Source organism: Lontra canadensis, unplaced genomic scaffold, assembly GCF_010015895.1.
Source record: "Lontra canadensis isolate GAN:19392208 unplaced genomic scaffold, GSC_riverotter_1.0 scaffold5, whole genome shotgun sequence".
In the NCBI taxonomy this organism is placed as follows: Eukaryota; Metazoa; Chordata; class Mammalia; order Carnivora; family Mustelidae; genus Lontra; species Lontra canadensis.
In genome coordinates, this window is record NW_022630999.1 from 7,963,356 (window position 1) to 7,987,722 (window position 24,367).

The following is a 24,367-nucleotide window of genomic DNA, read 5'->3' on the forward strand; positions in this document are numbered from 1 at the left end:
CTTAGCAGTGAATGAATTTGAGCATCTTTTTATATGTTCATAATACTTTATTTTTATTTTTCTGTGAATTCTCTCTTCTTAGCCATCTTTGAAATGACGATTTTACTAATGAGTTTTTTTTTAATATATGAGTTTTTAAGATCTCCTTTTATGTTAACTAATTTTTTTTTGTTTTATCTGTTGCAAATAATTTTTCATTATATATCCTTTTGTGTTGTTTGATTTTTTTTTTTTTACCATGGAGTTATATTTCAAAATTAAAGCAAGGTTCTAGAGTATATATGTATATACACATAGTATTATGAGATATTTACATCTAAATCTATGTATAGTCACTTTCTTCTAATGCAAAATATGCACTTTCCATAATAAAGCAAGATAGAAAATATAAAACACCCAATTCCTCCCCATTGAATGAAACTATGTTAACTCAATATTATCTTATTGTGATCAGCAGCTTAATTTTGTATGTGTATGGATAGATTAATTAAAAATGAATAAATGAACTTAATATTTGACATACAATCTCCTTCAAAATATGGAATTCTTGGGGAAAAACATAAATGAAGTAGATAATTTATTTAAAAAATGTATAACCATTTAATTAGTCTCTATGAAAATATAACTAGCTTCTAGTAAATTAATTTGTTGCTCATCTCAAATAAATATTTGTATCTTGACAAGACCACTCTACAAACTAGGCCTTGATCAAAGAAGGGATTTTAAAATTGAAGTTTCATGCTCAGAAAGACAAATTTGGAGCAGAGCAGCATGAGAGAATAGTGGGGAATTTTATCAGAGAAACTTTGATGACCACAAATATTGGGCTGCTGATTCTACCGGTCCTATCGTGGACACTTACAATAATTTAAAGTCACTAATGTTGTTTATTTCTGCAAACTTATTTTCAGATAGTGATCTCAAGGGGTAAAAAACAGGCTCTAGGTGGTGTTTTGATGGTTTTCAGTTTGAAATCAACATTCATCATGTATAAAATATGTAAATGTAGTTAAATTGTTTATTAACTCTTCTGTGAGTCATAAGCATAAATGAAATCATCGACATATTTCTAGTAAACTTAATAAACCCCCAGATAAGGCAGTAGTTAGGTCAACCTTTTACTTCAAACAATCCTGAGAAAGCTGGGAATTGTAAATAAATCTCAGATATCATGCTCATTTTGGTTTTTGTTTATCTGCATGGATTTTGCTTAAACCCTGGAACACAGAGTTCCACAGACTCTTTAAGATTTTTGTGAACTATGAATGCAATTAAATTTTTAAATACCAATATTCTCAAATCTAAGATATTAGTAAATTAAAATAACTTTTGAACCAAACTTTCTGTGGTTACTATGAGGTAAACACTTTGTTTCTTAAAATTAAATGTTACCAATGGCTTTGAGTTGAAAAGAAGTTAAAGGTGAATGTGAGATTGCCTCTAATTTCTGGCAGCATTTTCCCATTTGGGTATCTCCACATAAATTTTCAGAGGGAGAGAAAGTCCCCTGGTCTCATCTTATACAACGTCACCAATATGTCATCCAGTCCTCCACGTCAAATCCATGTAAGGTGATCTCAAGGAACAACTTCTTGAATGCATTGGTTTTGGAAGGTGCTCTTCTAAACAATGCTTGGCTTTCACTTGTGGGCACTGCATATCTTGAAGATATTTTTTTATTTGTTATAATTTTTCTCTTATTTCTTATAGCCACCAGGAAGCCCAGAGTCCATACTGTGGCTGACTTCTGGCAAATGAACAGGACATTATGATACGCTTGCAAAGGCTAAGTATCCCTGCCTGTTATCTTAATTTTTTCCCCTTTTCCTTCTTTCCCCATTTTCTCATTTGCTTTATTTTATTCATCTTTTTGGCTTATATATTTCTCCACAAGCCATCTCAAGTCCTCCTTTAGAAGAAGGGGGCTAGAAAAACATTAAATAGATAAACAAGGCAAATGAATGATAAAACAGATAAGAAGACATTCAGACACATTAAAAAACTGTGACACCATATATTGGTTTAGAAAATTATCAAAGTCAAGAGAAATAAAATGATTATTATACATACACTGTTTTGGTTTATTCATGCTTTATATTATATAAGAAATAATTAGTGACTGTACTTCATATCACATTATATAATGTATGTATTTCTAGAAAGTTTCTTGTCAACCAAATTATATAAAGAAAATTGTATATTTAATCTACTAGAGGAAATTGCCATTCAAGCACTTCATAAGACACAGAATTAAATGAATACTCAACTTCTGATTTGGATGAGGTTTTTTTTTGTTATGTGGATTCAGGTTCCTTGATTTCAAAGAAAAGTAGAGTGTAAAAGTATAAAAAACCTTGTTCTTTCATGCCTCCCACCTACCTCCCCCTTTCCAAAAATTTTCACTCCCTAGAAGAAACCACAGTTAATAATTTAATGTAATTTATCCAAATAACTAAAAAAAAAAAATCAGGTTATTATAAAGAGAGTATGGACAAGAATTAAACAGACACTTCCTAAAGAGGAGGTCCAAATGACCAGCATACATGAAAAGATGCTCAGCTTCCTTAGACATCAAGAACATACTCAGAATAAATCAGAATATAGTACTCGTCCACAGACCCCACAATGGCTAAAACCAAAACAGGTGAAAAGCACAACGAGCTGACGAGGATGTGAACAGTCGCTCTCATACCCTGTTGGCAGAAGCGCAGATTCATGCAGCCACTTGGAACACCGTTTGGTTGTAGGCACCCAACAGAAATGCGCACAAATGTTCACCAAAAGAAAAACACCAGAGAATCCATAGGAGAACTATTCATCATAACCAAAAATTGCCATCCACCCAAATGCCCATAAATTCTAGCATTTCTACTAGATGTTTGTAGCATCTACTACATTTCTAGCATTTCTAGCTAGAAATTCTACTACATTTCTAGCTAGAAATTCTAGAATTTCTACTAGATGTTTGTAGCATCTACTAGTTGTTTGTAGCATCTAGTAGCATTTCTACTAGATGCTGTTGTCTTCTGGATACGTTTCAAGTATACTATGTAATATTTTGCTTTTCTTTTACTTGATTTATAATATCGAGCATCAAATGGCTTTAAGAAATGAAATTCAACTTTTTAAGCAAACATTTCTAAGTACTTAATGGATGCTGCATTCTGCACTGGGCTCCTCGACTGGACGTTCTTTCCAAGATGCCCTTAGACCAGTGTCTCTGCTGAAGAAACATACTTGCAGCTAAATGAAACCAAATAATAAGTACCGCACTCAGGCCTGTGCAAGAGAGGTCCTGGCACTGGCTCTCTTGTAGCCAAGTCCTAATTCACAAGACAGGGAACTTTTTGGGCGAATGATCTATGCCCACCCATGGGCTGTGCTTTCTCTTTAGACTATCCCCTGGGTAGCTCAGACTTTGGAGTTCCCAAACTAAACGCCCTGAAGTTCTGAGGTTGGAGAGAGAGAGGTTGGTTAGAACTTAGACATGTGAGCTGCGGTTCAACACACAGGTAGAGGAGACGCTCTCTGTGTGGAGGGGAGATCCACAAGCAGAAAGAGAAGCAGGGAGGACGACCGCCTAAGGATCCAGCTGGTGTTACTGTATCACCACTTGCTGGTGCAGAACTCTGAGAAACTGAAATTCAAACCTGTCCTCCCAGGCCCTTGGGAAGGTACATTTCTCAAGGTGAGAACATAGAACATACTATACCCAACAATTTGCTAGTTTGACTATCATTAAATATTTAGGCCTGGGGTACTTGGGTGGTTTAGTTGTTAAGCGTCTGCCTTTGGCTTGGGTCATAATGCCGGGGTCCTTGGATTGAGCCCTGCATCTGGCTCCCTGTTCAACGGGGATCCTGCTTTTCCTTCTCCCACTCCCCCTGCTTGTGTTCCTTCTCTCACTATGGATCTCTCTGTTAAATAAAATAAAATCTTTTAAATTAAAAAATATATAATAAATAAATAATTAAATAAATAGTTGGACTTATGGTATATGGGCTTTATTTATTTCCTGATTCTGGACCCCCCAGATGTTAGAGGTGAACCTGCATGGAATGGTATTAAAAACGCAATCTACTGCTAATTTCTGTCCCCCTCACCATCCTACTTATTAGTTTGGTTTCCGGAAACTTGAGGAAATTTTAAAGTTTTTGCCTCAGACAGATGCTTATGGTCTAGTGGTGTAAAAACAAACATATGGTTGCCAGAGGGAAGGGGCGTGGGGGGATGGGGGAAAAAGGTGAAGGGGATTAAGAGCACACTTATTGTGATGAACACTGGGTAATGTATAGAATTGCTGAATCACTATAATTGTACACTTGAAACTAATAAAACACAGCATGTTAATTATACTGGAATTAAGATAAAACACACACAAACACACAGAAGATGGACAAGATGGTAGCTGTGCCTACCTGGAGGGGCAGTAGAGGAGTCCAAAGAATGGACTCATTCCAGAAAGGCTCTGGGTTCCCATCCAAACCTACATCTACCTAATTGTGCACTTGGCTCAGTCCCTTTGCTTCTCTAGGCCAGCTTCCTCACTGATAAATAGAGAATAATTGCACTTTCTTCACAGAACTGCTGTGAACAAAAATTGACATAATTTGTGTGAATGTTCCTAGAATACAGTGTTAGGAAAACCTATGGTAAACAAATTTTATGAAGCAAATGTAATTTCACAGATATTCTGATCTATTATTTGTCTACTATAGTTGAAACCTGTTTTACTTAGTTCTCAAATTCTTTTTTTTTTTAAAGATTTTATTTATTTATTTGACAGAGATGACAAGTAGGCAGAGAGGCAGACAGAGAGAGAAGGAAGCAGGCTCCCCACTGAGCAGAGAACCCAATGTGGGGCTTGATCCCAGGACCCTGGGATCATGACCTGAGCCGAAGGCAGAGGCTTTAACCCACTGAGCCACCCAGGCGCCCCTCAAATTCTTTTATTAAAGACATCATGCTTTTCTGTGGTAAGGTGTCTCAACCTTACACTTGGTTCAGCAAGTCTATAGAGAGCCAATGACCTTGACAAAAGTGATTTACCCTGCAAGCGCTCTCTCTCCTCAATACAGTTCTTGTTCTACCCACGGGGTTTTTCCAGCAGGAATCCTCCTTGAATTCCCTCAACTGACCTCCTGGCTTCACTGGGTAGAGCCCAGGTGGTAGGTAGGTCTGTTCTTTCACATGTTTCTCCCCTTGGGTTTTCATGATGCTTTCAGAGAAGTCTGATTAGCAAACTCGATTGATAGTTCATTACGTAATTGGAAATATTCTGTATGCCTAATTTCTATAAAGGAAAGTTGCTAAGAGAAATTTTTTTCATACCTTCTCAGATTCCTTTCATTCATATGCTTTTTGCTTTTATATTTCCACCTCTTCTAAAAATGAAAAGGATAGAAGCAAAGAACAAAATAATACATAAAGACAAAAAGTAGGAAAGAATTGAGTGTGAAGGGAAAGGGGAGATGGAAATGCCTGGATCAAGGAAAAATTACTAAATTCACTTCCTCGAGAGTAAACTGAGTGATGAAGTTGGGTCAGCACTGGGGTTCCCACCGCATCTGCCAAATTCCAGGACTCCTGCCATTTCCATTACTCCAGAGGACCAAGGTGGAAACTCATGGTTCTCCTCTACCTTTTGGTGTCCCTCAAGGGTTTGAATTTGATATAGAGGACAGCAATTTATAAAGGATTTTGATGAACAGAGCACACACCAGGGTTGGGACCAGGGTAATGCTGGGTTTGGAAAACACATCACCTGACAGGTATTGAGATGACCTGTGTGTGTTTGGCCTGGAGAAGAGGTAACTTGCAGTGAGACAAGAAAAGTGTCTCATTAAAAAAAAAAAACAAACCTGAATGTCAAATTTTGTCCCTATGAGTTCTAGAGATAGAACCAGGTACAAATAATGGAATCTCAGAGTCTGGATAAAGTACTTTTAATGAATAGCATAGTCACAAAATGGAATGTGCTTGCTTCCCAGTAAGGGAACTAGTGGGTTATTCATCAGCACAATTATCCAGACAGAAGCTAGATGGCTTTCTATCACGTTTTTTTTAAAAACAACATTTTGTATTTGATGAATGGAGGGGGAAAATAATCTCAAAAATTGGTTTTTATTTTTTAAATCTTTACACTTAAATGATTTAAAGTCCAGCTTTAAATCCAACTTTAAAGTCCAACTTTAACTCATTCACTCCTGAGTCCCTCTAGGTACACCAGTTGTCATGGATCATTTTGAATTTTACTCTGATTTAAATGGAGAATGATTGGAAAGTTTTGAGCAGAGGAATGCCCTGATATGACTTAGTTGAAAAAGAATTTCTTGGGGCACCTAGGTGTCATGGTCAGTTGAGCACCTGACTCTTGGTTTCAGCTGAGGTCATTGGTCTCAGGGTCATGAGTTCAGGCCCACACTGGGCTCTGCTCTCAGCATGGAATCTACTTGAGATTCTCTCTCCCTCTGCACCTCCTGTTCCTGTTCTCTCTCTTTCTCTAAAAGAAATAAAATAAATACTAAAAAAATAATAATTTCTCTGGTAAGTGAGTTTGCACAGGACTCTGGGTTGGTGGGGGGCAGGGAAGGTGCTGATGTAGGAGACCAGTGGAGTTGGGAGACCACAGGAGTCATTGACGTGAGACTATGGTGGTGCCGACCATGGAGGGATTCATAAGATGTGAACAGATTCTGAGTGTGGCAGTTAGGAGCTTGGTATAGAGACCTGGGTTTGAGATAATGTGGGTGGTATAAATTGCATTTAATTTGACTAAACATTTATTGGGCCTCTACCATTTGCTGGGCACTAACCTAGACATTTTAGGCACAAATATTAAGAATATAGAGTATCTCCTTCAGGGTTCTCGTAACTAATACGGACAGTAGACATAGAAATACCACCTGAAATCTGTAATAAAAGTAGGCGTAAAGGCCTATGAGGATGCAGATGCAAGGACAAGTAATTAATTCTACCTCTGGGAAGAGCCAGGAAGGACTTTAGAGAGAACCCAAACAATTGAACTGGAACTGGAAGGTTAAGGAGAATCTCCTCATGTGGTCAAAATAAGAGGGGAAGACATCAGTAAGCAAATGAGGCTTTGGCATGCCTTAACTTGAAACAAATTAGTCCACTGAAGACCTGATACATTTCTCCCCATAATCTGGAAAATATAAAGACGAATGTACTTCTATAGACCTATATATTTCCATATATGAGATCAAGGGACCTTTTTTTCCTGGGACTTGAAAATAAAGACTGCATTCCATGTAAGTTGCAAGATTATATCTGGTTCCATAAGGTTTATATTAACCAATGTGTCTTCTCCTGTCCTGTCTGTGTACGTGGACTATTTTACCCAAGATAGAACAGGAGCCAAAGCAGTCAGTCTACATTTTCCTGTCTTAGGGAATGAAGGTACTACTAAACCCAGAAGAAAAAAGGAGGCAATCCTTCTTTTTTAGCATGGCCCTTAAATCATCTCAGGCCATGAACAATAGAACTTAGAAAATATTTTGTGAGTCCATATGCTACCTCCTAGACTATATCAAGATTCTCTGGGCTGAAGGATGGGGGAAAGAGGATGAGAAGGCACAGAAAGGACATAAAGAGAGAATGTGGTGGTGCCAGAGTCTAACAGGCTAACTTGGAAGGTCATGTCAGACAAGAATGGCTTCAGCATTCCATTCCAGTGCCTGGTCTCCACTCCTGTCACTATCGCCCTTTTGGTCAGTGTGGCGTATTCTGACCTCCTAGCTGGAGTTCTCTCTGCCTTTGCCCTTGTCTTTCTCTGTGTGGGCAACTCCCATTTTAAAAACTCCAGACACCGGGAAGCATGCTTACTGCTCTAGCAAAGCCTGGAAAAGCCCAGAAATCAGGGACTGGGGAAGGGTGTTAGGGAAAGAAAGCCTTCGTATAGTCAGGTGGGAAAGAATAGGACCAGTTCAAAATCAACATCCACGGGACACCTGACACAGTACAGGAAAGTGATGATACACAGCCCTTCCAGAATCTTTCCTCCTCTGGTCATTCTGTCTTTGTTTGCTTAGAACAATTAGGTTGTTGAGCCACAGCTGAGACTCAGAAAGGATTTCAAGGAGTATCTTGGGATGCCTGGGTGGCTCAGTCAGTTAAGCATCTGCCTTGGGCTCAGGTCATGATTCCAGGGTCCTGGGAGTCCCACATTGGGCTCCTTTCTCAGAGGGGAGCCAGCTTCTCCCTCTGCCTGCTGCTCCCCCTGGTTGGGCGTGTGCGCTCTCCGAGAAAATAATAAAATCTTTTTTAAAAATTAAAAAAAATAGGAGTCTCTTATGTGACATCTGCTGCCCTCCATTTTCAGCTGTGCTCCTTCCTGACTCCTTGCCGGGAACCATTCACATGTGCTCCTCTCCACACCCCGGGGGGATCTTTTATTCCAGGGCTAAGAATCTTAGTTTCTTTAGATTGTTGTTTAAACATTTCTCTCTGGTTATAAACTTGGCTTTGTGTCTGGGAGCCCTGTAATAACAACAATAAAAAAAAGTCATTTAGTAAGCCGAAACTGTTAGAAGCTGTTAGATAAATGGCATTACAACTGGCTGTCAGTAGTAAAGTAAATAGTAAAAAGATAGCATGACTGGCTGGTCCTTTAGACCACAACCTGGAACTGGACTTTTGTACTTTCTGCTGAGAAAAGCATGAGGTGCCTGGGAGTGGGAGGCTTTACCAGATGACACGCTTCTGCACAACGACAGTAACATTCTGAAACACTCTGAGCACTTCTCCTCTCACTTTATTTCCCTACAGTGGAATGAGGGGGACAAGCTCGGTTTGACAGATAAGCTGTGCCCCGCGCAGGACAGTTAAAAGGAATTCCCCGGGGCCCACACACGGCCAGTCCTCTGGCTGAGGCCTGTGTCCGGACACCCTGCACCTTAGCGCTCTGGCTTCGGGTCATAACGTCTCTGCTCACATGCCTCGGGTTTTTTGGCAAATTACCTCTCTCTTTTCTAACCTCCCTACTTTTAACTATCTTTTCACCCAGGGAGCACGCGTTTGGAAACCGGTTGCAGGTGGAGAGAGGCAATGTTCGGTTGGCTAATCACGCTTTCCAAGCTATCCGGCTCGCTTTTTGCCCCCATTCCCGCACATAGCTAACTTGAAGCGTTCCTTTCCATTTGTTGGCTGCACTTCATGCTGTTTTAGGTCCTGCCTTCTTTTTGGAACAGCGGTGGGCGGAGAGGAAGGAAGCGTCCTGCAACTACCAATACTTTCCTCTAGGAGGAGCCGCGCGGCCCAGAAGAGAGTGACACGCACCAACTCCAACTCCTTCGCGGGGAACGCTTCATCCCAGCTCCTCGGAATGCCTGGCCCGGACCGCGCTCCGCGCCTCCGCAGCGGCTCTCGAACCGGTCGCCCCGATCTCCCGCTTCCCCTCGCCGCTGCAGCCCGGGTCGCGGGGGCGGCGGGCCGGGCCCGGCGTGACCCCTGGTGAGCGGCTGCAGCCGTTTCCCACCCATCCCCTCCCGTCCTCCCTTCCCGTTTCACCCCGCCCCCTCCTCCTCCCCAAGCCTGACAGCCCGCGAGCTGCCAAGCAGGGCGCAGCCATGGGAAGAGGAGGCGGTCTAGGGAGCGGCGGCGGCGGCGGCGGCGGCGGCGGCTGGAGCGGCGGTGGCGGCGGCGGCTGCTGAGCCGAGGCGGCGGCGGGGACTCCGGGCTGGGGCCGCGCAGGCCCGAGGCCCCGGCGCCCTCGGCCCCAGCGCGGAAGCGAACCCGCGCTCTCTATCCGGAGGCGAGACTCGGAGGTACTGGAGCGGGGGAGGGCCCTCAGGGAGTCGGGTTCTTCTTTTCCCCCATTTGTGCTTGGGGCCCTGGGAGTGGACCAGTTGTTTATGAAAGTGGGGCTCTGGCTTATGTATTTAACACGAATCTTTTTTTTTCTCCCCGGGGGACTTGGGGGTTGGCTGTTCTTTCCTCCTCCTCGCGAAGAAGTTGTTTGCGGGTGGGTTGTAACTCGATCCACGCTATGGATGTGTGTGTGTGTGTGTGTGTGTGAGTGAGTGTGCGTGTGTGGACCTTGGTGGTGGGCGTCAGGGAGCTGGGGGCGATGGGCGAACCATCCCACGCTGGCGCCTGCTGTGACCAGTGTTTGCGGTGCCTGGAGGGGCTTCCTTTGAAGCCAGTATTGTTAAAGTCCTAAAAGTTTTGCGAGTGCTGCTCTTTGACAACGTCAGCCGGGCTGGGGCAGGAACGGCTGAGGCTGCGGCCGCCAAGCGGGGAGAGGTCCCTGGCGGCGCAACCGGAGAAGAGGGGAGGTCGTCCGGCTGTGCGCGTTGACACCGCGCGCTTCTCCCCAAAGCGCACCGCCCTCTGCGCGTTTGTGCAGACTGCAGCCACGCTTTGGCACCGGCGGAGCTGGGGTCAGTAGAGTCGCGGCCACCGGTCCCCGGGAGCTGGAGTGGGTAGAGACAGCGTGGCGAGCCGAGCACCCTCAGCCCCTGACACACTCGTGGTTATGAAATCAACCAGGCTCAAAGTTTGGACGGAACTGCCCGAGGCATGAGAGCTGCGGGTGAGTGGGGGAGCTGCGCGTCTGGGGAGAGGGTGCTGGCGGCGTGCACAGGGTGCCCGGCAGGGTTACCCACTCGCGGGTGCGTGGGGGAGCCTATTTTGGGCTGAGTGCTTTGTATATAACCCGAGTGGGGACGCCTTCTCCGGCGTGGCTGCGGGAGTTGGTAACCTGGCTCCGGGTGTGTGCGCTGTACGGGTGTACGTGAGCGCTGTGTGTGTGTGTGTGTGTGTGTGTGTGCGCGCGCGCGCGCGTGTGTGCGCCTGGGGAGGCGTGTCGGCGCCTGAGCCAGTAGGGTGTGCAGGGAGGAGGTGAAGGGGAGGAGGAGGCCGGAGAGGTGCCGCCCGCCCGTTTGTGCAGCCTGGAGACCTTGGAAGGGACAGGGAAAGGTAACGGGAGGCCAGAGGGTTGGGAAGTCGCAGGAGTCCTGCATAGGATTTAAATACCACAGACTCTGAAAACACTAAACCCCTTGCCTTTGAGGAGCTGCGGGCTGGAGGTGGAGGTTCCTGGAACTCTCCGGAGACTTGGGATGGAGGACGACGGTTTTAAGACATGGGTGTATGTGTAGGTACAGAACCCTGGAGGTCCAGACCCAAGTTGGAGCTGCAGATCTGAGGTTTCCGGGGTGCCGCTGGGCACAGTCCAGAAACTAGATGGTCTCTGGGGTGTTTACCTTTAGAATCCCTGGCATGTGTGCCTGGAAAGGCACTCACCTTTCTCCATACATGTTGTGGCAGCTGTGCCGTGGGCAATTGGTGTTCTAAGCTAGTTTCCACCTGGGTCGCCCTGCAAGTCCTTTTCTCTGGGGTGCCAAGGTATATAGACCTTGGAGGTAATTAGTGTGAAATATTTTCCAGAAATTAAAATGCTGGATAGAAACAAAATAAAATGATTTAGTAGATAGGATTGTTGGTTCTGTCTTTTCTGTGATTGGGGATGCTGTTTCCTTTTGAGAAAAGCTTGGTGTTCCCATATTAGATTCCACGGGGTCTCTGGTTATTTATAGTTTCTCTAAAGATGGACTTCAGATGCTGGAAGGATGCGTTTTCACGCAGAGACCCCTGGAAAACATTATTTGTAGTTTAAGCACGGTTCATCCTTTTTCTTCTTCCACCCTTGTAAACTTCTTGATTTACAAACGTCTAAGGGAAGTGGTGAGTCAACATTCACTTTTTCATTTGGAGTAAATATATCACAGTGAAATTATAGTTTTGGTCGGCTGAATGAGATGGAAAGCCGACACTTAATAGGCAAAGGTGTGAAAAGAAAGTCTATAAATGTAGTGACAAAGCCATGACTTTCCAGTGCATTTTTTTTTCGTACTGAGCATAACTCTGCCTTGCAAATATTTGTTCTAGGCAGAGTTTGGGGCTGTGTTTTTTCTATTATTAGTGCGTAAACAGCAGACTCCACATCATAAACCACTTAAAATGGATACTAGGCATCTTCTCTATGCTCTCTGGTGCTTGTGTTTAACAGATGTTTAAGGTGCTTGGTTACCTCTGGGATTATCATGTGGAGTATTTCATTAGGTCAGGACATAATGTTTATAGCATAATGTAATAAATGGAGCCCCAGTTGCAGCGTACTTCTGCCAAGTGCATGAAATACCCCAGTATGGAAACAAATCTTGAAGTTGGTCCAACTTGGCGAGCTTTTTGGCTATCTACGGGTAAGCATTGTTAATGTAAAGATAAATCTGAGTGATACAGTGAGAATGTGGCACAGCAAATTAACTTAGAAAAACAGGCATGGGTTATATTGATTAAATTTGCTAACCAGAAGATTAAACTTCTCTGGTCACTCCACTGGTAACTTGCACAGTAATGGGGACTTGGTTTAGTTTCAGAGAACAGTTAAAAGTATGTCAATAATGAAAATAACTTAGTGTGTTCACATGTGTCCATAAAACCCTCACCCCCCCTTTTTTTTTTAAAGAGAAAACCCTATAATCTCTGTGGTAATGATTTAAATAATAAGAGATTTCAACTCATCCACTTTCTGAGCGTTGAATTGATAAGAATGGAAGCTTGGTAAGGCTTTTGAGTCAGCCCTCTGCTCATTGTGTAAACAAAGCAATGAGGGTATCTTTTTGGCAAGGGATTTTTTTTTTCAACCTTGAATGGTATAATGTTAATAACGTGCCCAATAAAATGGTTGAAGAGTATGGTAACCAATTTAAGAGGTACCTAGCAGATGCATGAACGTGCACCTCAGCAGCCCTTTCTGTAAATGGGCCAGCCCACCTCTTCTTGAAAATAATCAGCTGGGAATCTTGCTTCCTTGCTGGCCAGTCCATTCTAGAAGAGATTCATTATTAGAATGTTCTGCTTTTCACTAAATAAACATTTTGTTGGTACCTATTGACCTACTGTTCAGTTGCTGGAGCAACACACAATGAATCTAATCTCTCTTCCCTTTAAGTGCTATATTTGAAAACAAACATTATGCCCCTTCTTCCTAAATTATTATTATTTTTTTTTCTTATCCTTGGAGCTCTTCTCACCCACAGTGGGGTCCTACCCTTCCCTGCCCTGACAACATGCCCCAGAGTTCACATTCACCACTTCCCTCATCATGTTTGTCACCTAAAACTCAGATGTGAAATCCTTAGTTCTGGACTTTCTGCATCTGTTCAGGCTGCTTAATATTCATGAGCTATTTTAACCATCTCATTAAACAGTTCACTAATTTCAAAGCTGTAAACAAGATAGCAACTTACTCTTTTTAGATTAGTCATCCACAGTCAAGACATTATAATCCTTCAAAATATTTTTCATGTTAACTGTACTGCAGTAACAAAAAAAAATTTTTTTTGTCATGCCTGAATGTCCTATCTATCTATGGAAGGTGCCATGCAGTGAGGTCCATACAATCCTACTACTTAATTTTCCCCTATCAAAGGAACACTAAGCCAAAAAAAAAAAAAAAAAAAAAAAAAAGATGTAGAATGTTCTGCAGACAAGCAAATTGAAGTTGCATATCACAGACAGGTAGGGACCTCGAGGTATTCTTTTCCTGGACCTTATTGTGTCTGCTTCCACAAGCATGAGTCAGTCCTAGCAATCAGGCATTTACTGAAGGCTCATCCTCTCCAAGTCTCAGAGAATATGTCGTCTGGCACTAAATGAAGTGACAGTACATCTGACAGAAATGCTTCCTCAGGCGACTGGGATTGAAGATGTATACACAGGACATGACTGAGTCAATAGCCCATTCTTCTGGAGGTTAATGGCTCGTCATGTCGCAGGCAATTCAGAAGAACACCTATTACTGCGTTGGTTCTAAGACAGGTTCTTGCCTCCTGTTGTGTGTCTGGATCCAAGTCAGACACAAGCTGTGATGGTTTTCACTGACCAAGTTCTAGCCTTCTTGGAGGAAAGAAGCAAAGCTGGGTTGGGGGTGTGGGGGGAAGGAGGGTGTGGTTCGAGGACAAACAGCTTTGGGGCCCCTTGGACCTCAGTTTGAATTTGAGCTTTACCACCAACGTGCGTGTTAGCTCTTCTGAGACTCATTTTTCTCCTTGTTGAAAATTATGTCGCTTAACACCCAGGGCTGAGGTATTGACACATAGCCCCTGTAGCATTTATGGCCTCTACTGCTCATTAGACACCTGCCCGATAGGATGGATTGCCCTTTTATGTGCCTGTCTGGGGCTTCCCAGCTAAGTTATGTTTCCCCAGCTACCAGCTGAGAATTTGCCACAGCTGAGAATCTTCTGTCTTCTTGCAAGAAATGTTTATGGTTGATGATAATGACGATGTTGTTTTTTCTCAGCAAGGCTGAATGTGAAAGAAAGAGCCGTTTTTCCTGGCATAGAGAGAAAACCAACCTGTGATATGGACTGACATCTGGGTCTACCAGAAGGTCTTCCTGTGCCCATGGACTTTTGGTCAGAGCAAGGGGCCAGTGACAGTCTGTGCTCTTTGATGAAGTTGTTCATGCTGCCCCCCTTGTGTGTGTGTGTTTGCAGTGAGATTCCTCACTTATCCCCTTGAATTATGATCCCCATCTCTATCACATTTGCTTCTGAACTTTATTCTGTTCTCATAGAAAGGAAGGAAATAATCAATGATAAAGTGCCTATTTTTTTTTTAAAGTTCAAAAATTCGTTTCACAACTCTCTACCTTCTATCCACCCCCCCACCACCCTCTGGGGAAAAAAAGTTATGGCAGACCCACTGACAAGTTCTTAGACATGTAATTTCCAAACCAAAGTTCTACTTTGATATAAGAAACCCTAAAGTCAGGATGGCATAATATGAAACCATAGTAAAGTTGGTGTCAGGGAACTTGGGTCCCTTTGAGCTCTGCCGCCTGCGAGCTTGTAATTTTTGCTAACTACTGAACTTCCCTGACCTTCGTATTTCTTACATGTCAGTAACAGAGAACAAAAACAAAAGCAAGGAATAAACAAGATGCCCTTTTAGGATTCTTTGGGGGGCTACGATTTGAGTTCATTTAATTATTGAATTTCTCTTTTCTCTCAGTGCCTTTGGGACTTCAACTGAAACTTTCTAAGAACACCTATTTCATTTGTTTTCAGTTTTCTGGTCTGTTTTTTCATATCTGTCTTCCTTGCTAGGAACAGTTCCTCAAAACAGGAAATAAATTTTATTCATTTTTATGTTTTTCCACTCTTTGCTGAAAGCTTGTAAACACAGCAGTCATAAAAAAGTGTTAGTCTAGGGGCACTTGGATGGCTCAGTGGGTTAAGCCTCTGCCTTCGGCTTGGGTCACAATCTCAGGGTTCTGGGATCGAGCCCCACGTTGGGCTCTCTGCTCATTGGAGAGCCTGCTTCCCCCCTCTCTCTCTGCCTACTTGTGATCTCTGTCAAGTAAATAAATAAAATCTTTGAAAAAAATTTTTTTAAAAAGTGTTAGTCTAACACGGAGTGCTTTGGATAGTCGAACTCTAATTCAGAGCATTTACTTAACAAGCAATTTTCAATATAAGCATCAAGAAATAGTGTGTGCTTTTCTTATTCTCCCACCGTTAGTATTTTTAATCAGTTAAGTAAAACTGGTAAAAGCGTAATCAGGGCTGTGCTTCCTGAAACAATACCAGATCATGATGGTCCAAAGCAGAAAGTCCTTGGGAAGCAGTTTTCTTTCATTGTTGTTGTTTGTTGTTGTTTTCGCTTTAAGGGAAAGACAATTCTGTGAGGTTTACCAGGCTCTTAAAAGGAGGACAGAAGGGATCCTTGTTTAGTTTCAACTTATTTCTTCAGTCAGTGCTTTTCACTACCTTTTAATAGAGGCAAATGAAGCCTTAGGTCAGGAACCAATTTTCCCGAATAATGGTTCATAAGAAGGCTGTGATTTTCTCAGAAATTGTTGGGCTGTGTTTTTTTAATTAGCATCTAAACCTACCTTCAAATGCTCCATTTCAAAATCAGTAGATAATTTCTCCTACAGAGTTCTTAAAACTTCCAGATGTGTGTACTGCTTTGATTAGGCATCACTTCTTTTGTGACGGACAAGACTTCAGTCAGTTTTCTTTAGAATAATATCATTATAATCCCAATGAATTATACTTCTTAGATTGTGAATTCGTTTAAACATAAACAAGTCTATCTCCAGCTGGCTGGGCTTCTAAGTGAAAAGCGTATCCCAGGGAAAATGCTCACTTCACAGAGACTTGACACAGGTGGCAGAGAATACTGGGAGAGCCGTCGCTCAGCCCTAGAACACCAGAGGAGTTTGCAAATGGCATAGGCGCTGTTATATACTTATTATGGTGGACAGCCTGCTGGGCTAGACATTTGCTCTAGTAACTCCTCCTTGATTTTTTCCTCAGTTCTTTACAAAATTAAATTTTAAAGTGTATTATTTAAAAACTTTAAAGAACTAAGGGAACTCTGTTCCTACCATACAGTCACTGGTCCAAAGGAAAATTCATTTTTTTCTTTCTTAAGAAATGTACTTTATCACATAGTAGGCACCGTAGCTGTCTTTTTCCTTTGGGTTGCTGTGTGAAAAAAAAAGTAGAATGTGGCCATTACAAAATAGACATCCAGAGTTCTCTCCCCACGTGCTTATTGAAACAAAAGGTGCTACCAGTGATGCACTAAATGGTTCATCTCAACTTTGGTGATGGCTGGTCATAAGCTTCCGCCGGTCTTCTAGTTCTGACCTCCCCTGGCCAGGCAACCTTTGTCCCTGGTCAGGATGATGGCCTGTGATCCTAATTCACCCCATTTGCTGCTTCTTCGGACACCTGCAAGCTACGTTATTGTTATCCCAGAAAACCTTAATTTGGCAAAGCAAAGTGAAAAACGGTCTTAGAAAGCCGATGCGAATGATAAATTATGAAAAGAGTACTGAAGACAGAGCCTCGAAGGCGGCTTCTTGCCCTAGGGGTAGAAGAATTACCAGAATCCTTGGGCAAGATGATGATGCATGAAGAAAGGATACCACTTTGATGCCTTGCAAGTCAGAAAGATTACAGAAAGTGGAGCGAGAATGAAGAGGAATGATTTCTTTTATATTAGCTCTCAGCATAGCGTCTTATTTCCTTTAGAGACATTGGCACAACGGTGCTTTGCTTGTCATAGAAAAGTTGTTTAATAAATATTTCTTCATGACCTTAGTTCGGCATGAAACAGAGAAATGGGAGTGTTGATAAGACGGATATGGCGAGCTGGGGGGCGGGGGCGGGGAAGGATCTGGATGGAGTCAGGTGCTGACTAGGATCTAAGCTCGAAATGCAAATTGGTATTATTCTCCTTAGATTAGTGATAACACCCAGACTTGATTACCAGATTTCCCAGATGGATCCTGTTCAGGGTCTGGCAAAGTCAAGAAGTTTTAATACCTGAAGCAAGATGGAGACATGTTGAAATTTTTTTCTGTGGGACTCAGTGGGCTTTGGGAGACATATCCAGTTTGCCAGCTCTGAGTACGTCCCTCATCAAAGAGCAGACAATTTTAATTCTCTTTGCCTTTGTCCTATAAACTTTAGTGTGTTTATTTCTTATAGTACATGTAGGGTATGTGAGAATTAGGAAAGTCATCTGAAAAGTACTTTGAAAACTACTTGGGAAAAGATGCTGAATAAATAAAAATTTTTTATTAGCCTGCAGGATGTAAGTTTGGCCAAGCTAGTGGTATTTTTGGGATCACTGTGAAAAATCAAAGACAGAACACATATTTAGTGAGTCATTACTGTGTTCTCAGGAATGTGCTAGACACTCTGGGGAATATAAAAGTAGTATAAGACATGACCCTTGACTTTGGGACCTAGCACTCAAGCTAGGAAGGCAACACCAATAATGTTTGTTGTGCGATTAAGGAACAGTAGACAATTATACAATTTAATGAAAAATTCAATTACAGACCGCAAATGCTATATTTATTTTGAGAGAAGGGAGATCTGTTTGGGCTGAAGTATTTGGGGCAAGAGCTTATGGGCAAAGTGGCTTCTGAGCCAGTACTTTAAATATGTTTTTTTTTTGTTGTTTTGTTTTGTTTTTGTTTTTTTGATAGCTTGATTCTTTGTGTGAGAGGGTTAGGAACTGAGCACCAAAAGACCTATCTGGAGCTCACTGGGGCTCAAGGGAGTAGGGCGGGTGGACCAGGCAGTAGATTTGTTTTACACTAGAAGGCTTCTTTGTTGCTTATCATTAATGCTGTGTATACATCTCTCCTTAGGGTGGGACTATTGGGATGGCCACCCTAAACCTAGTACTTGCTGGAAGGAAGGGGGTGACTGTTGCAGAACACTTCTGCGTACTTATCTTATATGAACATTATATAAATTCAATTTTAAAATTTCTTTAATAGTATTCCAGAAGATCAATAAAAGATACCAACCGTATGGCTTCCTTTCAAGAACATGATCTTAATTGGACCCTGCAATGGTAGAATTGGCCTGTGATTCCCTCTTTTACCACCACTTCCCTGCCACATGCTATAAGGACAGTTTTGGCCCAGTAGTCAGAGGGCTTTATGGAACTTGTAATCATCCATCAGTGTTTTTCAACAAAGGCACTGACTCTCAGCTAGGCTGTGCCTAGGGGTATTTGGAAATATGATCGTTACAGGGACTAAAAAAAGTTCTAGACAGAAGACGTGAATAGACATTTTTCCCCAGAAGACATCCAGATGGCCAACAGACACATGAAAAGATGCTCAACATCTCTGATCATCAGGGAAAGGCAAATCAAAACTGCAATGAGAGATCACCTCACACCTGTCAGTGTGGCTAAAATCAACAACACAAGAAACAGCAAGTAGGGATGTGGAGAAAGGGGAACCCTCTTGCACTGCTGGTGGGAATGCACACTGGTGTAGTCACTGTGGAAAACAGTATGGAGGTTCCCCAAAAAATTAAAAATAGATCTACCCTGCAACCCAACGATTGCACTGCTTAGTATTTACCCAAAGAATATAAAAACGCTAGTTCAAAGGGACACATATACCTGAGGTCTGTAGCAGCACTGTCTACAATAGCCAAATTATGGAAACAGCCCAAGAATCCATCGACTGATTAGTCGATAAAGAGGATGTGAGATTTATCTATGTATTTATATATCTGGATATACAATGGATTATTATTCAGCCATTTGCAAAGACCTGGAGGGAGCTAGAGAGTATTATGCATTATGCTAAGTGAAATAAGTCAAAGACAGATATATGATTTCACTCGTATGTGGAGTTTAAGAAACAAAACAATTGAAGAAAGAGGGAAAAGAAGAGAAAGAGAAGGAAACCAAGAAACAGACTCTTAACTATAGAGAACAGTCTGGTGGTTACCAGAGGGGAGGTGGGTCAGGATTAAGGAGGAAGGTGTCTTGTTGTGATAAGCACCAGGTATTGTATGGAAGTGTTGAATCACGGTGTTGTATACCTGAAACTAATATAACACTGTGTGTTAACTGGAATTTTAAAAAAGGAATTACAGGCTTTTTTTAGCGCTCAAAGTCAAGGGTGCTTAATTTCTGTAATGCCAGGAGCAGCCCTACATATGGAAGAATTATATGTCTTCAAATGCCAGTGGACTGCTGCTGAAAACTGATTCCAACATCCATATTTTATTTATAGGTGAGGAATGGGAGTCCCTGAGAAGTGACAAGATTTCTCTAGGATTAAATCTCCACCACGACAGTGACAGGTTTATAACCCACCTTGTCTAGCATTCTTTCCAGGACTTTCTGCTAAACCACATTGCCACCCACAAGCATTGACTTTAACCATAGAAAAGTGTGTTATTTACTTCTGTCGTCCATATGTGAGGCTGACAGTTAGCTGTGTTAACTACCCGAGTAGGTTGGTTGTGAATCGAGGCAAATGACACCTGACTAGTTCTTTTCACTGGGAACACATTGAGATTTGCCTGTGAATCAGGGCCAGCAGATGCCCTCTAACCCATCAGCCACCGTGATAGTTTACAGATAGGTCGGCATTCTGGAAAGGGGATGGAACAGGCTTTGAAATCACACAATCTGAGCTTGTCTGATGGGGTCTGAAGCCAGCTTTGCCGTTTACTACCTTTACGTCTTTCAGCAAGTTAATTAAACTCTCTGAGCTTTATCTGCAAAATGGGGATAGTAATTCTTAGATTACAAAGCTGTTGTATGAACATTGGGGTGCATGTACCCCTTCTTTTCACTATATCTATATCTTTGGGTTAAATACCTAGTAGCACAATTGCCGAGTCATCGGGTAGCTCCACATAGCCAAACTGTGGAAGGAGCCGAGATGTCTTTCAACAGATGAATGGATAAAGAAGATGTGGTCCATATATACAATGGAATATTACTCAGCCATCAGAAAGGATGAATACCCACTATTTGCATCCACGTGGGTGGAACTGGAGGGGATTATGCTAAGTGAAATAAGTCAAGCAGAGAAAGACAATTATCATATGGTTTCACTCATATGTGGAACATAAGGGATAGCACAGAGGACCATAGGGGGAGGGAGGGAAATCTGAAAGGGGGGAAATCAGAGAGGGAGATGACCCATGAGAGACTGTGGACCCTGGGAAACAAACTGAGGGTTTCAGAGGGATGGGAGTGGAAGGGAGTGGTAACTGGGGGATGGGTATTAAGGAGGCATGTGTTGTGATGAGCATTGGGTGTTACATGCAACTAATGAATCACTGAACACTACATCTGAAACAAACGATGTACTATATGGTGGCTAATTGAACATAATAAAAAAAAAGAGAGAGAAAAACCAAGCTGTTGTAGTGTAAGTAAGTCAAAACAATGACTGGCCCATGTTGGATGCTGCAGAAAGAGAAGACTTCTATGCGTACCCTTCTGAGAGGCTGTGCGCCCAGGGACTTGATACCTTTACCCATAAAAGATCGCTTGATAGCAACTGCTGCTTTTTTCCCCTCTTCTCCTTTCCCCAATCACCCAAATTTAGGGCTTCAATTAGTCCTTGAAGTGTTTCTTTTTTTGAACTATTGAAATGTCCCTCCTTCAGAAGAGTACTACTGGCCAGAGATTAGTTTCTCTAATCCCGGCTTCCCAGGCAGTGTGCCTAGACTATAACCGCACAACAGAAATGACACGTACACCCACATCAGTTACTGGTGGCTTCTGAAACTTGGATTTGAAAGTCAGTATTAAATTATTTCTGGATATATGTGTTTGTCAGGGAGATTTCTGCCGGTGTTGGGAGACCCTCATTAGGCAAGGTGATACTGTCTGTAAGTTCAGGGAGAATTGAAGGTTGGCCAGTTGAGGGGGTCGTGTTGTGGTAAAAGGCCCTTGTGGGTAAAGAACAGCCTATGGTGATGTGATACAAGATATAAGAACCTGGAGGAATGCACAAAAAATCCTGAGGGTGTTTTAGTCCTTGACTTTGAGGAAATATCCAGACTTTGACACACTCTAGGTGCATACTTTCCCATTGTTCGCACCTCCAAAAAGGTAAAATGATGATTCTCCTACAGATATAAAATGAACAGATGTAAAAATCATATGGATATTAATTAATGAAGTAACTTGAAAAAATATTCTAGCCACTTCAAAGGAGAACTCAGAGAACCACAAATGTATATAAAGGAATGTTGAAGAGAATTTCAGAATCCAATCTGTCCATTCTTAGGACAGTAATCGATTACATTGCAGTGGACACAACTGACTTGCACCGCATGGACAAAAATTATTTTTATGGCTCATTTCTGTAAGTTAACTTCTGACTCCTCCGAGAGAAAAATAGCCTCCTCAAAGACAAAGGCTTGGATCCCCATAGGATCAGCTAATTCCTGGGGGGCCTCAGCATTCCATTGAAAGGATATCCAGAAACCTTTCTCATTTCTAAGTCAGAGGTTTTCCTTATACCATTATGATTCCACTAGCCCATTCCTGCTCGAACTCCTCTAATTTGCTGATGAATATTTGGGGAAATGGAATTCCTGTGGCCCTTGGGATTCTCCATCTTTCCGAAATATATGCTTTATTTTTAAAAACTTTTTCTTATGGGAAATTTTAAGTACATACAAAATAAAGAGAATAGTATTTTGAGCCTCAGGGACCCATTCCTCTTCAGCTTCTTTTTTTAAAAATTTTAAAAATTTATTTAATTTATTTAAATTCAACTAGCCAACTTATTAATTTCATTAGTTTCAGATGTAGTGTTCAATAATTTATCAGTTTCGTCTTCTAGAGTCATCAGCATTTTGCCAATTTTGTTTCATCTTTCCATGCTGCTGTTGCCCCCAAGTACTTTAAAGTGATCCCCAGACATCTTGTCTTTTCGTTTGTAAATACAAGTACTGTAGCATGCATATCTATCAAGTAAGCCTCCTATTTTTTGGTCACTATAGAGTCTGTGTTTTATGGGGATAGAGAGAGAATACTTTATGAGAGAACTCTGTACTCTTCAGGCCTGAGTTTGTGATATGTTGGTGGGGGAGACCCAACAAAGTAAAATCAATGTGTGTGTGTGTGTGTGTGTGTGTGTGTGTATCTATCTTCAGAGGACGCTTTCTCTCTTGTCATTCAGGCCCCAGCTCAAATGTCACCTTCTCAGAAAGGACAGGACCCCTCTGATCCCAGTCTAATAGAGTAACCTTCCCCCAGTGAGGTCATTCTACATAAGATCCTGTTTTGTTTTGACATCACTTATCATTATATGGTATTACCTTGTTTATTAATTTGTTTTCCTGTTGTTTGTCCATTTCCACCAACAAAATACAAACTTTATAGTAGGAATCTTTTTGTCTTGATCACTTTATATCCCATATAAAATCCTTAGTTACTTTTGGTTAAATACATGAATGAATGTCTTTTAGTAGTTAATAGCAGCTTTATTAGCATTCTTCCAAACATTTCTCTTTCACACATCCAAAAATGTGTGGCTATCATGTGCTAGTTCCTGGCATATTTATAATTTGGTGACTTTCCTCATGCTATGGAGTGAGGCGTTCTTTCCAGGGACTGAAGATAATCCAGGACAACTAAACTATCTCCCTATAAATTACCTTAGCACCGACATATCTAGTAGCCACTTTGTCAGTAGACACAATTAGGAATAATGTTTTGGTTTGGATTTCTCCCAGAAGCAGACCATAAGATAAGAATGCAGGTAGAAGTTTATTTAGGAAAGTGAAATAAGAAAGGGAAAGGAGCCAATGAAGGCAAGTTCCTTTGGAAACTGGAGTTTTTGATTTTCCCAGAGAGACTTTGGGAGCCCAGGCAAATATATCTCAGAGTCCTCTCATTCCAGGATTCAAAGGTCTGAATAGTCAGCCACCCACCAACTTCCATCAGACATCAGTTCCTGGTCATTCATGCTGGGGATGGCAAAGCATTCAGTCTTCAGATAAGAAAACTCTCAGGAAAAGAAACACCTGGTGCTAGCAGTTAGGAATTAGGCAGGGCGAAGTAGAGGTGAGGGGATGTGGCAGGGAAGGGGGCAGGCAACTTACACTGAATAATCCAGTGTGATATTTTTCAGATATACTTTTTATTTGGACTAATTTCAGGTTAACAGAAATTTGCAAAGAAAAATTGTAGAGTTCCTGAATATTCCTTGCCCATTTCCCCTTAATGTTAATATCCTAACCCTGGCATATTTATCAAAACTAAGAAACAAATATTAGTACCAAACTATTAACTAAAGTCCAGACTTTATTCCTATTTTGTTTCAACTAATGTACTTATTCTATTCCAGGATTCAATTCAGAATTTCACATTGCATTTAGTTTTACACTTTTTATTTTATTTTTATTATTTTTTAGGGGGGCAGAAGGGCAGAGGGAGAGAGAGAATTTGAAGAATCTCTGTGCTGGGCGGGGTCCCAGTCATGGGGCTCAGTCTCACAACCCTGAAATCATGACCTGAACCAAAATCCAGAGTCCTATGCCTGGGCTGCCCAGATGCCCCTACGATATTTAAATGCTGTGCATACACTCTGGTATTAGAGCCTTCTCATGTTCAAGTAGTCTTTGTAACTATAATGGTTTAGCTCTGTAAGTGAAAAATACGATGACGTTGACAACATCCAACATCATATTAGACAAGGTTATGTTCTCAAAACAAAACAAATGTATCAAAACAACAATAAGAACAAAACTGTATTCCATAGACCTATGTGTAGCTTAATCTCCATCAGTTAGCTGAGAAATACCCATAACGGTGTGACGACTTGGAGGAAATTGGGTTTTCAGCATGTATCCTGATCATTAAATGTGGAGGAGGACCCCCTGAATCAGACATGACCCAGCCCTTCCAGTGTGCCCGGTATCGTGTGTGCATGTCGTAGTTAATTCTGCTGACTGAATCACAGAGCCTTGAGACTGTTGGACTCGGGGCAGCTAAGCTACTTGTCCCAGGCTCCGCAGGTGGTAAATGA

At 41.9% G+C, this 24,367-nt stretch overlaps 1 protein-coding gene across 3 annotated transcripts in view; it reads left to right on the forward strand.

The window, feature by feature from the left end:
• The first annotated feature begins 9,617 nt into the window (after positions 1-9,617).
• Positions 9,618-24,367, forward strand: part of GHR (growth hormone receptor) — a 252,875-nt gene continuing 238,125 nt past the window's right edge. Inside the window, exon 1 of one of the 3 annotated variants that reach the window (XM_032851405.1) lies at positions 9,618-9,785. Coding sequence is in view for 1 of the 3 variants with exons in the window: in XM_032851402.1 (XP_032707293.1) it covers positions 10,540-10,552 (13 nt within the window). In the remaining 2 variants the exon portion in view is untranslated. Of the gene's footprint in view, positions 9,786-10,359; positions 10,553-24,367 lie in introns of those variants that run through there. The other 2 variants (XM_032851404.1, XM_032851402.1) reach the window with 2 other exon arrangements.